The sequence below is a fragment of the Gymnogyps californianus genome, chromosome 2 (genome assembly GCF_018139145.2).
Source record: "Gymnogyps californianus isolate 813 chromosome 2, ASM1813914v2, whole genome shotgun sequence".
NCBI classification, from domain to species: Eukaryota; Metazoa; Chordata; class Aves; order Accipitriformes; family Cathartidae; genus Gymnogyps; species Gymnogyps californianus.
Window position 1 is genome coordinate 102046727 of NC_059472.1, and position 16092 is coordinate 102062818.

Genomic DNA, 16092 nt, shown 5'->3' on the forward strand with positions numbered 1-16092 from the left:
TTACAAACTCCTTCCTTTCTTCCGCACAGTTATCAATTTTCTCTTGAACTATTCCCTTTATCACATGCATAAGTACAACAATCTGAGGATGATTTCCAAAAGCAAAAATGGTATCAAGGCATCTAACTATCCTTGAAATCCAGTGACTGTTAAAGTACCACAACTACCACTGGTATTTTTGCATAACCAACAGCATCCCATCTCCTTCCTGGCCCTGGCCATGTCTCAAAGTCTACTGAAGTCAATGATCACTGAACTACAGACATCACATGAACTGACACTACTGGAACTCCTGCTGCTTAGAAATATTTAATAAATGTTCAGTATCATTTTCATGCACTTCTGTCATAAATTATATCATCCTGCAATAAGATGTCAGAGTGGCCCTCCCTTGTTCATCATCCTATACTGACACTCGTCTATACACAATACTTCACCCAGAAGAACAGGGCTATAAGTTCAAGTCCATATCTGGGGTAGATTGGTGAAAAAAAATAGCTGTTTTCCAACAGCTGAGGATTTGGCCCATTTATTTCAGTCGTTTGGAAGCCTTAGACTGGTAAACAGCTAGATTTTAAGAAACTAGACACTGGATTAAAGAAATCTATCATTGATATCAGAAATATTAACAGATAATGAGATTATTTCATTGCAGACCACCTTGAAACCTGATTTGTATCAGTAGTAGCATGACTAAGGGCTTTTTAAATAATATTTTTTAAAAGACCCAACTCTGATTGATGGTTGGGCCTCACAGACCAAGACTACAGTTATTTTGCAAGATTTTAAGAGCATTATTATTACTGTTATACTTCAACTATTTTTAAAACAATGCTTATTTTTCAAAGAAAAGCCCTCAAAATTAAACTGCTATGTGCAGTTGTTACACTAGAAAAAGTAGAAATACCAGCTTTCTTGCGTTGCTCTGCTTATGCGCTTTTGGATACTGACACTACTGATGGGGGACATGTAATACATTCTTTCCATCTCATCCATCTTTCACCAAAGACAGCCTGTGGCAAAATCAGCTACTGATTAATAAGGTATTTGGTGGTATAGACTCTCATCTATAAATCTGTTTAGACAAAAAAAAATGTATCCTCCCAAACTATTCCAACACTGACCCATCTTACAGACAATCACATCTATTTGCATGTTCCACTTCTCACATTAAACAGATGGATAGTGCTTAATGAATTACACAACATTACATAGTTGGTTCATTGCTGTGTTGTAACAACACATCTACATTAAGACCTTGACCAAACCTTCCCCAGAGCTCCTGTTGTCAGTTGTAGAGGACACACAGAGAACACAGGCGCTTACTAGCTGTAAACCCTTGTTAGCTCCAAATGTGTCAGGCAAGGCAAGGTGTACCTTACAGGCCAACAGGACCATGGTATTTGAGAAGCTCCAGCTAAAACTGAGCTAGGGCATAACAGAGAGAAATAATGCTGCTCTTGTCAGGGACAGAACCCGTTCCCAAATGGTAAATCTCAGCACCTTACAAGAACAGACACTAAAGGATTTCATTAGATGAGTTCTCAGAATCCATGAGATGGAGAACTTTCCTTAATTTTTTTTTTCTTCCCCCCCTGCCCCAGAACACCCTCCTTACAAAATCAGATTCACAGATTTCACTAAATATAAACCTATTTCTGATGGACTACTTATTCCGTCTTGTCACTCCACGAGAAAAGTGAGAAGAGATTTTAGTAAGAAATTAATGCTTTATACTTCCCATTTATTCTTCTTTCTGAATGTAGGTCACCGTATTTATACCATATCTTGAACATGAATTTTTTCTTGTTTAATTCTAGTTTGACACACATTTTCAGTTATACGCAAATTTAAAGTAATTGAGATGCTGCCTTCAAAGAACAACATTAAAGTACTCCCAAAAGCAGATGTCAAACATTTGGCAGTTTAACTAACACAAAAGATAACCTACAGCTGCATACAAATACACAATGTGCAGCTGCTGCCTAAAGTTTTCTTCCTTTTGCCTCCCTGCTCACTAACTAGAATCAGAAATAGATATTTGTAATTGTTTTACTGAAGAAAAACCTGCACCGAGAAACACACATCAGGTAGGAAATGCCAAATTAAATGTGCTTCATACAAGCAGAATCGATACCCTTGTACCTAAGCATGATGATATCCTTAATCACTGAACACGAATTTCTCAAACACTGTTTCTGTGCTACCTTTTTAAAGCTTTCAGATCCTTGATATATGGCACTATGCAGGTACAGAAAAACTGTCATCACCACCAGACCAGCATCAACATGCTTCCAAAACTTGGTCTAGACCAAGCCAGCTCTAATAGCTCCAAGACCATCTGCTTCCATGGGCAACAAAAAATCCTGCACCAATTCTGAATGCATTACCAGCATTGAGGAGTACTGTGGCACAAGGCCATTTATTGCTGTGACTGCTCACCCTCGAGGCCATGGTCAGAGCAAGGCCAGCTGCCACGTGAGAAAGGTGGGAGGCAATGCCCAGGAGCACGCTTGAAGAACAGTCTTTGCTGTCTCCAGGCTCCGGGTAACAGCAGTACTACTGAGGTCATGAGAATGAGCTGGTGTCCAGAGCATTAATGTGGGAGCCTTGACAAATTATACTGTGTTCTAAAAACATTTCGCGGTTTGGGGGAGGAGAAGAAGGAAAGGAAGGGAAGGAAGAAGGGAAGCAAGGGAAGGAAGGAAAGAAAAAAGAGGTGGAGCTAATGAAGGAAAGCAGGTTAATACTTCAGCACCAGCACAAAGAGAGCAGGAATTGCCCTGACAAAGATCAGTCTGAAAATACACCCTAATGTTAGCCTGGAGTTGTCTATGAGGCCATCAGTGAGCTTTTTACTCAACACCTAGCACACTGGTCCTTGATCTGCGAGGAGTCCACAAAGCTGCTGTGAGCCAAATAATCAACCAAATAATGTTATTCATTTCTTTCCTCCTGCCCCGACCCCAGCCCACCAGAACACTAGAAACTCAGATCTGACCCACAAATTTCTCTGTACATGCATAACTCCATGGTAACCTTCCTACTGAAGTCACTGAGACGATTCACAAATTACACCTTGCAGGACTGAGTCATAAAATTCTTTCTTTGTCAGTGTTGTCATTCACACATACACTGATTTTTTTTTTCTTCTTCTAATGAAACAAACAGGGAGAATTTTATTTCTGAAATTCAATCTAAAATAATGCCAAAATACCTTTGTGGGCTAGCATTAAAGACTGCTACAAGGCTTCATGGAAAAATATGATTTTTTGTTTGCTGATGCAAATCCGGCAGAATCAAAGGGAATACTGCTGCCCCTCCTGGTCCTAAAACACATCTAGGTTTTTGATTTCTGAGTGAATGCCTGAAAAAAAGTAAAAACAGAACTTGCTTCCTCACATTGTTTTAACATAAATATATTTAGGCATTAAAACTTCTGTTACTAGCCCCCTGAAAGTTCATTCCTAGGACTAAATGATTAGGGCATGAAAACAATTGTGCTATTCATAAGCCCAGATAAAAATCTGTAGACTATCACTAGGTTTCATCTCATTTTTATGACTCCTCTCCCCAAATAAATCAATCACATGAAGTTAAACTCAACATGGGGAGTTAAGCTGTCCACAGAGACTGTGGAGATTGCAAACATAAGTCAAATAGGAAGAAAGAAAGCTGAGATAATGGATGGTTTATACTGGTTTACTTCAAAGCCCTGAGAGACAGCTGAAAGTGTTAAGATAATATACAATTAGCACTGATTCCAGAAGAAATAATAGAAGCCTCTCTTACCAAACATGCAACTGTAAGTAAAAAACTGCACAGAACTTCTATTATATCGAGACTCTTCTAAGGATTTGCAGCAAAATAATCAGCCTTAAAACTAGCCTTAAAGTAGCAAGCCTGTGGTTGTCCTGATAACTGGTAGTATCAGGAGATTTGGTTAAGAGTCTTCCATGAAGACAACTACCTTCTCAGCAAAGGGCACATGGAATTAGTCACACCACACACTATTAATGGGAGTCACACATAATAGTGAATGCAAACCACTGCATTTTCAGAAATAATTAGAAGCAATTTCCTCAAGTTCTTTTTCATGTCCTGGATATGTAAGAATAATTTTCTTTTTCACCCAGATACTGTTTTAGCATAAAATATGATGCTATCCACACATTCAGGTATTCAGAAAAAATAGCAAAGACTGGTCATACATCCAAAGGTGGGGTTTTTGGTTCAGAACTATGTTTTATGTGTTGAAGGCTCAGGTAAGTGCAATACTGCTACTGTACAAACATTTTACCTCCCCCCCGAAATTATAATCTCTTACTTAGATCACAATTAAAAGTGAGATGAATTACTTGATTCTCTGTCTGTGTACCCTGTAACTAGTTTCAGCAAGATTCACAAAACTTGATCAGAGGAGACTCAGGACTGGAATAAGAAAATGCTGGAGGTCAAAAATGGAATTTATGAATAAAAGATATGGGAAAGCTTAGATAGTGCATATGTGAAGGTGTGTTGCTCAGTTTTATATACACATCAGCAACAGAGTATAACCCTGCTGCCTCATCAGTGTTTAATTAACTTTTCCTGTTTTTTAAAATTGTTCTTTTTCCGTTGTAAAAAAGACCCAAACAACACGGAGACTTGAATGGCTACACAAAACCAACAAAACTATCTCTACAATGTCCTGGTCGATTGCATAAATAAACAAACTGGGAAAAAATCCAACTTAGAGTAAATTTATATGGTACTTGTAGTAGTATATCAAATCTCCGACTTGAATTTGATCTTCCTGTTGATTGTGCTCATTTGAAAGAAAAAAATACAGGTTACAAAGTTACAATCAATTATAAACTGCAGGTGTCGTATTTCATAGCCTCTGGATAAGAAGTATCCAAGTATCACAGTAAATGTCATTAGGGCACTAAGGCCTCAATTTTGAGCGTCTTCTAGTACGAGGTGTCCTACTGTCTGAAGACACCTGCTACACAAACTATTAAATTGCTGGAAACGTGGCATGAGAGCACAAGGTAAAAGAAACTGAAAAACAAGTGAGCTGATGCTTCTTGTCAGGCAGCAGCTGTAATTCAAATGTTTGTTGGGAATCATTGCTATCTCCATACACATTAAAACAATAAAAATAATGCAGAGTCATGCATCTCACAAAAATCCACATACAGAGTTTTTTGAAGCCTGCAGTTATCTCCTCAGGCTATAGCATAACACTGTTCAAGAGAAACAGGCGAGCCTGGAGAATTATGGACTAGAACTAGTTAGAAGTTTACAACTGACACTGGCAGTGACTGGGAAAAGCATTTCAACTAAGTGAGATTTTTTCAAACAAAAATGTCCCTTCTCCAGAGAAAATACCAAGTTTTGAAGAAAATTTGCTGGTCCAAAACTCCCCAAATTCTCACTCCCACCATCTTTTTCTGCACGGAAAAAAGCTCCCTTAGGTTTATGACCAGATACAATGAAGACAACAGGAGATTTTCTTTACTTAAAGTTTTTAACTGGATGTGGCAATTCAGAAAGCTGAACGGAAGACAATCAGTGCATCATACTCAGAGCAATCAGAGTAATAATCACTGAAATAATATGTTCAGAATGGTAGATAATTGTATTATCATTAAACATAATAAATACATATTAAAAAAGCACGCATAAATTCAAGCATGTCACTAACATTAACTGCAGGTTTACTTCTTAAATATTTCAGACATCCTACCTCGTTATTGACTTCGGCAGGTTTTTTCTTTGTTTCTCCAATGTCCAAATAGCTGTGGAAGGAAAATAGTTTTGATTATTTACAGAAGCATCTAACTTACACAATACAAATATTTCTACACTTTTTTCATACATGAAGCTTTTAAAATTTATCATGCCTCAAAATAACATAAAAAGTAACTAATTCAAGATTTTAATAAATGAGTGTTAATATAAATCTGCAGGCTAGCCCTCTGGGCTAATACAAAAGACGGGCGAGCCAACCATCTACCTTCAAGTCACTGGTGATTAGAACAGACCATCAATAACATCCTTGTCAGAAAGAAGCTCACATACTACTGTGAGCTGGATCAATAAATTTCAGCACATTATCAACTTACCAGAGTTTTCAAAGTCACCATCTTGCCTCTTATTTTCTCACAGTAAGTCTCTGATAGATTTAAAGCCTTCCTCCATGACCAAGTTTAACCCAGGGCATCAGGTAAAGTTTAAAAGGATCTACACCAGTTGTGTTTCAACAGGATGTGGACACATCTGAACACTGTATATCCTGGTTTCTCGTGCTTGTGATGAACCAATAGCATCTTCACAATTATTTTATGAATAGACAAAAATACAAGCCTCAACTGGACAAGAAAACAAAATACATCTATTTGAACAATACTGCTCTCCATCAGAGTACATATTCCCACAAAAACATTGCATTAACACAAAAGTGTTAGTTAAAACACACAGTGATGGATTAGCTGTACGTTGCCTTTCCAAAGAAAGAGAATTAAATAAGCCTTCAAGCATGAGTAACCCATAGACTGACAAAGAGGCAACTGTCCAGGTACCCAGACTGCACTAACTCCTTTCCCTTGTCAGCACTCCGAGAGCCATGAGAGCGGTTCTTCTCATGAATGCAGCTCTCAGTAGCTGCCGGTACTGCAAGATGTTTCTAGTTCTCAGCGCTGTAGGAAGAGATTCCTTCGTGGGCAGTTATAACTCAGTACAGCCGCACATTTCAGCACCTTCTGCCAAGAGCTAAACATGAGAACAATAATGGCTGGAGCATCTATTCTGTGCTGGGAGCATCTAACCCAACATGACGTGACAGGCATTTGTTACAGGTTCTCCCTATTCCCACTTTCAGTGGGAAACTACATGTGCTTTGCCAGGCTTTTAAGACTAGAAGACCCTATCTGAGAATGTCAGGTATACCTGATGGCAAGCATCAGTGCAGGCTCACCAAAAGACCTCAGAGCTCGCAACGCATCTGCAACCCTCCAGTAATGTTGTGCTCTGTAGTTAATGACTGGGATAAGATTTGTTTGCCAGAGGAAACTTTCCTGCCTGGCCAAAGTTGAGAGTTCATGGCACCTGAATGAAGGTGTAGAAGCAAGAAAGAAAAGAAAAAGAGAAAGAAAAAGCATCGTTTATGCTTTGAAGGAACGGCAATCATTTATCAAGATACCACAGAATGGTCACAAGGATTTCAAGGCTTCAGTGTGCAGGGACAGTAAGACACAGCAAGGCTTCCAGGCAATGCTTGAAAGTGCAGGCCAATGCTTTGGAAAAGGTAAATGTAGCAATGTAGGACAATGTTTGAAAACAAAGTGTCTAAGCCTTATGTTTAAAAACAAACAAAAACAACTGTTGCAAGCTTCTCCATATAAAAAGGAACGAGTTCTCTTGAGACCAAAAAAAAAAGAAGTCTTAAAGCCTACAAGACTGAAAAGAAATAAATGCCTCAGACAAAATAGTTCCAACAGCCTATAACAACAGCTGCTGACTGTGGTTCTTGTTTTCTGGACATCTGTGAATTACTTCGAGGAGAACTGAGAAAAGTGACAAAGAAAAGCAAATATATAGCCAAAGGCTTAAATTCACTGTGCAGAGGTCTGGGCATTCAGCTGTCAAATTTCAGGGATCTACAAATCTGAAAAGGTCTAAATAGGGCCAAAGGCTTTTCTTGGGATAATGGCGCTCAAAAAAATCCCAGACCAAAAACTTTACAAAAGTATTCCCGCTTGCTAAGAAAGCAGAAATACTTCCACTCAATGGCTATCCAAGCCAGAGATGAAACTACAGTGTTGTTTAAAGAGACACTGCTGGAGAGTGTCCATTAATTAATGAGCACAGTTACAAGTAAATGGGCAAAGGAAGGAGGAGGGTAGAGTAGCATGCTGGAAAAAAGCTAAAAATAGAAACCAGCTCCAGCATAGGCAGTTTTCTTTCAGGAAGCTGGGAGTCAGGGAAGAACCCCACAGGGGTGCAGGCCTGAATGTGCATTCTCACTCACCGCTGCAACAACTACAATATACCAACACACCTCACCACATATATACCAAAAAAGCATGTATTCACTTAGCACACCTGTAAATGACAAAATAAGCTGGGAAACTTGTTATATATTATGAAAATTCCCAACATTGGCTAATAATTCTTCCTTTAAAGAAAATTTCTACATATTTTTCTGAAGGCAGAATTTTTAAATGCTGATTATTTATTTTTTTAAAAAATGAAACATATCAGCAGTTTATATCAACTGTATACCCTCAGAGGTATCTATCTCAAGATGTTAAGATTCAGGGCTTGGAATGACAGAGGTTCATGTGCTAAAGGTGAGCGCAGTTCAGTCTAGAATTCACTGCAGACAGGAAAGAAAAACATTCAGTTCTCAGTATAAGGCATCTGAGAAGAAACAAATGCACTGCCTGAAGTGGAGCAATGACACTTTCAGCTTCTGCTCCTCCTTGGATACTCTCTCCTTTCCATTATGCTCCCACACATCAGTGCCACAAGCCTCCATCTCAAAGTTCAGCCCTGCATAGTCTATCACAGCAATAAATGCGTCCAACAAGCATCACTGCAAAAAAAATTGTAAAAAAGGTACAAACTTCTTGCTGTTATCAGACCAGACTCAGATTCTTTAGGGCAGATGCTTTGGTGTCCCACAGCTGCAACTGCTTTATCTTTGTCTGTGACACATACACAAACGTATGCTCTTTTCTTTAATTCCTTCAATTCCTTTCAGAAAACCGTCCCTTTCAATTAACCCCTCCTCTCTTCTGACTTCTCTGGCTAAGATGTCTCCCTAACTATCATTCTGTCTACAATCCAGCTAAGAACAAGATCAACATTAAGCCCCTCAGCCTGTCTTAAATAATGCTTGTAAAAGCACTGCCATCATTTACAGCACTATATAAATAAATACTAGTAGTGAAGAACTCCAACTCTGAACGCAGAAATGGAAAAGAACTCAAGTCATCCCGTTTATCCTCCCTATGGCACAGGACTATGGCATACTATCAAGGGATATATAAAACAGCCTGCTTTTACCAAGTCCTTTAGGTTAGCTTTTCTTAAAGTATTCTCTTCGTTCACCTTAAATACTTCGGTATCGTGTTGCATGTTGCAACCATAAGTCTGAAAAGCTCTCACCATAAAACTCTGACCATAAAATACAAAATGACAAAAAGAAATGCTTTTTCCCACTCAAAATAAATCCAGAGTACCCAATTCTCTACACAGTGCATGCTAATGCCAAACGCCTACTTTTAGCCTGCCTGTTGTACATAAAACACATTTAGGGAGGTGAAACATGATGTGCTGACAACTAACAACTTTAAGCCATCCACAGAATCACAGGATTTAATACCAAAAAGATATGGTAGATCTTTCTTGAGAGTTGAGCACTGCATTTGACGTGGAAGAGAGTACAGAGGGAAAGGGGCTTATATTTAGCCTGTCATACATCTTTCTCTCTAGCTTTGCCACTGAAGCGCAAGAAGCTTCAATAAATCTTCAGAAGCAGCCAGTGACAAAAACAGTAAGAGTGCTGGTAGAGATCCTGCTCATTACACAGAGAGTTTTGTCCTGAAACATAATGAGCTCTCCTGAAAAATGTAGTGTCCTCAACTCTACAAAACCAAGATGAGCGAGGTCCTGTAAAGCTGGTAGTTTAGCATATAAATTCCCAACCACCTCCACAAAGGGATTGTTAATTTTGAGATTTTTTTTTTTAATTCACCTGTAGGACAAATGTCCACAAAGACTGAACAAAACATACAATTAGGCAATTGAGACCATGAAATTCACTGCCAGAATTAAGAACGATTACTGATTACATGCAGAGCCACTCGGGAAACACACCTAAAAGCCCAGATCTCCTCCACGATATTCTCCCGGTCACTCACTAGAAAACAGAGGAACTGCCAGCTTAATTCTTGGTGTCCAGGCAGGGAAAAGAAAGCAAACAGTCATCTTTTAAATAACAGGAGGGACTCAGCTATTCTGGTCGTAAAAAGACTACATACCTACCCAAAATCAACAGAAGTGATGGAGAGGTGGATAGCTGGGTAGAATATTTTAGACTTTTTAAAAATAAGCAAGAAAGGAAGTGTTGGGAATTAAATTCCCAGGCTCATCAACTTCACGGCAGGACTGTCAACACTCCACCTTTCTACAGCTTTCTCCCTGTTACCACTGAGCGTGAATACTGACACTCACCCCTCAGTTAAGCACAGACATCACAACAACATGCCATTGCTGCATGTCCTTCGGGTTAAAGGGCTGTTTCTCCTTTTCTACCATCATGTCAAGGAGATGGCACTATGCGACTGATGGTAACAGCAGCCTTTCTGTGGCTCGCCTCTAAAGCTCTTTTGCAGTTTTATCTGTTACAGGTACCTTTCTTTTTGCCTTGGGTCACAGCCTTTAAGTCCTCTTTCTGCAGTGCCTAATAAAAGGGGTGAGGTGGGGGGGTCCTCTGAAGTATTGCCACAGTGCCAAACCCCAAATGCTGATATGCAGGTTCCATATAAATCTAACATTACTTTTTAGCCACTCACTTGAGTTTCTTGAAGGCTTCCCTGCCACCAGCCACATACTGCTCTCCACTCTGAAGCTCCTCCAGCTGCCGGACACGATGCCCACCCCGGGGGGTATAGATGTTACGCACAGCTCCAAAGGGTGCCTTCACCCTGCCTGTCACCTCTTTCAGGAATACCTCAAAGTTGGAAACTTTCTTCTCATTGACGACAATACGGCGCCCTGGGAAGAAAGGGTCCCCGTTGCGATACACCAGCACACTCTTCACCATCGGCTGCGAGAGCCACGACCCCTTCGTGCCGGGACTAGTCATGCTCGGTGGCTTCGGACCTCCTGTGCAGCCCAAGCCACCCGGATGCGCTGCCTGCACCTGTTTACTCAGGAGAGGGTTCCCGCTTGAGCACCCCTCTCACCTCTGCCTTGACAACTCCCTGCCAGGGGTGAAGCGCCCACACCCACGCCGGGGCCTGGGCACCAGGGCCCACCTCCGGGGAGGCAGAGGAGGGAGCCCGGCGCCGCGGGGAGGGATTACGGCCTCCCCGGGGCTTGCGGCACGGCTCTGCTCAGCCTTTCAAGAGCAGCTCCTGCTAGGCAACCAGCTCTTGCTGCTCCCTGGCGCCTGGGGAGGTTAACGCGGATCACGCTAACCGAGGCAAAAAAAACTATCGCATGGAAGTAGATCCGACACAGCAGGAAAATGGACTGCAGGGGACCCATAGCCTCCCAGGGTCTTTATCCTCCGGCTATGCCATCACGGAAAGCGGCTTCCCGCTACCACCCTGGTTTCCTCGGGAAACTTTATCCCGCGTGTGCTCGCCCTCCCCCCTGCCCAGCCAGGCGAGAGCCTGCCAGGAGCCTGCCAGACCCAGAGCCACCGGCCACGCCGGGGGCAGGACAGTGCAGGGGCCAGCACAAAACGCGGCTGAATTATTCACCAGGCGATGGCTGGGGGAAGGAGGAGGAGGAGGCGTCGTGCCCAGAGGCAGGGAGACGCGGGGGCAACGGGGGCAGAGGGAACCGGACCAAGGGCCCCGCACCTGAGCGAGGGAGGGAAGTCCCCGCTCTGCCTCCTCCTCCCCGGCGGCCGAGGCGCTGCCTACCGCCGCCTCTCCCCTGCAGCGCGCCGGGGCTCCCCGCCACAAGAAGGGCCGGCCGGCTGAGCTGCCCTGAGGAGGGAGCGGCGGCGGCGGCGAGACGTGGAGCCGGCTCAGTGCTCCCACAGCGAGCACCGGCGGCGGGGCGGGGAGAAGGCGGCGGCCGGGACGGGGCGGGCAGGGCGAGGCGGAGCTGCGGTGACACGGCGGCTCCGCACGAGGCGGGCTGCCGGCGAGCGGCCGTTACCCGCCGGTAACGGTCCCCCGCGCCGCCGCGGAGGTGCCGCCCTTCACACGGGTGTCGGTGAGTACGGGACGGTGTCCCCTGACGGGCTCTGGCCTCGCCGTAAAGGGCCGGGAGTTTGAGGCGGTGGCAGGCTGCGGCCTGGCGCCTGCCCCGCCGCTGTGCCGCGTTTGGCCCCGCCGGCGCGGGCCGAGGCGAAGGGTGGCTGAAACACACGTATTTCATTCACATCTGGCCAGCTCTTCTTGGGATGTCTTACTAAAGGGGTCAGTTTTTCCCCTCTCAAGAATCAAACAGACTTTTCCTAGACCTTCCAGGTCAAGGTCATGAAAATGCGAGGCAGCTGGCCCAGCGTGGAGGCAAGGGCAAGCCACAGCCGTCACCAAAAAGCAGTTTCTACAACATGAGTGACTGCTTCAGGCTCTCTGCCCTGGCTTCTTTTCCGTATTCCTGTAGTGATTCTGATATATGCTTTCTCCCTTGGAGATTTAGTTATTTGGTGCCTGATTTTGCCTTTGGTTCATTGTTAACATCTAACGATCACCACTAGTGTGTGCAGGATGGTCCATGTACAAAGCAAACGAACCACTGAAAAATCATACCTACCATTATTTATTCCATTCTTACTTTCCTTCTTGTCAGTTATTAAAAATCCCACCTGAAAACTGGATCTTTGCTCCAGGTTGCCTGTTGCCATTTGCTGTCTACATTTGCTGCAATTCAGAAATAAAGCTGGGCCGTGATGTTGCAGGGAAAAAAAATTATCAGTGAGGTTGAAATTAGGCTCTTGGACTACACAAATTAACTGCATATATGTACGGGCAATGATTTTTTTTTTTTTAATGTGCCTACTAACATGAATGTCTTTTTGAGATGATACATAAATGTTATGGACGCTGGGTGCTTTTCCCCCATCCTACCATCTGAACGGGCAAAATTTGCTAGTAACACAAAACTAAACTGCACTCCCCCAGTATTTGGATGTTTATTTAGTTATTTGCATTCCTGAAATATTTAAAAGCTTTTCAGTACTCCTATCATTCTTTGATTGAGTGAGTCTGTTATAATTTGTTCTTTTAAGAATCCGGGATCTATCACAAGAGCTAATATAACTTCTGCTGAGCTGGCCCAAACCTGCAATTCTGTCTGGATAATTTCAGTTAATCAGACTCAGAGGTGACTTGCCCCACTAAACCAAGCTCAAATTCAAAATACACCATGAACAGTAGCCTGATAAATCAGAAGAATATCCTTGGGCACAATTTATTTTTAACAAAAATACATCAACAGAATAAAACAGAAAAACAATAGACAAAAAATGTAAAATAACCCATTTGTGGTTCAAAGAACATAACGTAAAGTCAAATTGGGTTAATGTTGCATTCTTTCCTAAGTCAATTGCTATAATTCCACATAGTAGATATGATATAGCATATGTAAAAAATATATTAATATACATATTAAGGACCAGATCCAACCTCTATTATCATCAAAAGACTGCCTTAGATTTCACAGATAAATATATCAGATCATGAAATCATCCTGATACCATTTTCATCTTCAACTATTTAAAAAACTTTGTAAACAAATGACCCACTTGAAGCTGCATTTTCCGTGCTAATTCTCAGCCAAACATCTCCAGACTGTCCTGTGTTTGGGAAGTAACTTTGGATATTGCATTATCAGAATAGTAGATTTTTTTTTAATCTCACACTATTAAAAATTGTAAAAAATCAATCAAGCGTGCATCTTATGGGCTTATTCAATGAACAGATGAGTCTCTGATGTGTCCAAACAAATTCTGACTACAGATAAGTTTTCTCTACTTGAAAACACTTTAGGCATGCTTGGGACATGACTTTTGGCTACACTTTTTATTGCTATCTGCTTTGCTCTTTCCAGGAAGCTGCATAATAAATACAGAGACTTTGATTCCACTGGATTTTTGCCACACCTTGGGTACAAGAAGCCATAAAACCTGAGAGAAAATAAACAGAAAATGCCTTAAATTCAAACTGCATTCCTTTGACAGCCCCTTTTCCCCACTGATTGTCGCAAGACAAACTGGTCTAGACCTTCCTACCTGGAATTGTTTAGTGTACAGTAATGATTATTCTTCCAAATGGATTTCAACACATGTGATGGAAGGAATTTTTCTTTCCTTTTATCTTACCTCCTTTGATGGGAAAATTACCCCCCCTGCTGTGAGTTACAACAGGGCAGTTAACCATTACAAAAAGAGCAATTTCAGGGTGAGGGAAGTCAAATATGCTACTGTTATTGGTTAACAGTTAAATTTCTCTACTTGCTGCTGGTTTTCTTCTAACTAATAAAGGGCAGAACCAAGCATTTACCATCCTCGAATTAATACTGTTTAACATTGATCTGTTGCAACCTGAAATGAAAATTTGTATTAAAAATATGCTTATGTGTAAAAACCAAAAATGCTGATGACCTTCACACCATTCTGCAGTCAAGTAGTGATATGTCAACTATCTGCTATTTTGTGCCAGATTCTACAACTTCTGGTGGTCTTAGGCCTAATTTGCAATCACACAACATCTTTGGCATAGGAATAAGCCACTGAATATTTGACTTGTGCACCCGTTTCGACGCTTGTGCTACTCCAAAATGCTATTGGTCTTTACCTATGGCCATGCTAGTTACAATCACTTTTGTGGATTGCAATAAAATATCCCTTAAATGGTACCAGAGCACTGCTAGCCTTAAAGCAGCCTAGAACGGGTGGGCAAAATCTTTGTCCAAAACTGGAAGCACATTACGAATCCTTTGAAGAATTGCAATGCAGAATTTTGCCCATAGTTTAACCTTTATATAGCTAATAGCTGTGCCTCTAAAGACTTAATCTTTCAAATTCAGCTGCTAGTGCCCTCTATCCCTTTACTTGTGCTGCAGTGGAATCTCACCATTTTCTTACTCTTAAGGCAACACCTTCAAATTCAGCCCCTGAAAAGCAACCATGGCTCTCCAGCCCACCGTGGGCTACAGAGCCCACTATTTCACACCAGCCTTTTCAGAACAAAACATTTTATTTTCTTCAGTAATGGAACAAAACAAAACAAAACCAGAGTGTTTCCAATGCAGCATAAAGTCAGCATGTTTTCCATCTTGCCTAAGTACAACCACTGCCCAAAAGCTAAGAAAAGCTCAAACACTTCAGCCCATGATAGCAGGGCCTTCATCCGTGAGAATCTGCTCCTTCCAGCCTTTCCAGGGCCTGAGCTCATATCCCCACTATTGTTTGTTTCTAAGCAATCTCCTATCACATTCTCACAGTAACGAGACAAGCTGCTGAACCTGCTGACATGATTAAGATAACTGCAGAGACACATAATCTGTGATGGAGTAATGTCAGACCTCTCATCTTACTTGAGGTTGATGCATGAGACCATGTCAGTCAGGTCATGTGTCAGGATCACATGATGGACCGGAGGTCACGTAATGAGCACACACGGGGGGATGTGATGAGAACAGAGCCATGGCATAGCGACATAGCATCAAATAGGGTCACTTTTTCTGCAGCAAAATGCTGTGAGGCCTCTGCCATTTCAGGACCACGAAAGATTTTGCAGCTTGTTGCAGGTCCCTGACAACAAGGCTCAGTGACAGCAAAACATGAGGTCACGAAGACAGGAACATGTCCTAGTGCTGAAGAAAAGACCGACAGAATGGACAGGATGGAAACGGATAAAGTTTCTAAACACAGAGAATGAAATTCAGCTTGTTCTATTGCACACAGTGCTGAGAATCACACTTAATAACTACACCTTTGTGTAGCTTATCTAAAAATCAGACTGAGCAATAGCAGCCACTTTATTCCCAGTTGTAATTCCGGGGTAATTGGACTGTCTGCACTGACAGTTTAAAGTACCTAAATACCGGGTGGTTCAGCTCACACACACACACACTAACCAGAAGAAACAAAATACTGATGCACTGATGCAGTTGTAAATTTTAAAACCCATGTCATAGCAATTTCACTTACTTATACAATTGCTAGATCAAAAACTCCCTAGAATACCAGGATCAATTATTTTTGCTTTAAAAAAAGCATTAGACAACCACAATTTAAGCTACAGCTTTTGATGACACAGGTCTTTTCTAAGAGTATTCTTGAAACAGCTGAGATGATAAAGGGTTACATAGGGAAAAGGCTTTGGCAGACCCTTAGAGGCACGTGAGGAAATG

At 41.9% G+C, this 16092-nt stretch overlaps 1 protein-coding gene across 1 annotated transcript in view; it reads right to left on the reverse strand.

Annotated features, from left to right (window-relative positions):
- The window catches only part of DCDC2 (doublecortin domain containing 2), a 70258-nt gene extending 59400 nt beyond the window's left edge, over positions 1 to 10858 (reverse strand). The window contains exons 1-3 of the mRNA XM_050892381.1: positions 10566 to 10858; positions 5732 to 5783; positions 4985 to 4987 (exon numbers count right to left, since the gene is read on the reverse strand). Of these exons, the coding sequence (XP_050748338.1) occupies positions 4985 to 4987; positions 5732 to 5783; positions 10566 to 10858 (348 nt within the window). The remainder of the gene's footprint in view (positions 1 to 4984; positions 4988 to 5731; positions 5784 to 10565) is intronic.
- Positions 10859 to 16092: the final 5234 nt, after the last annotated feature.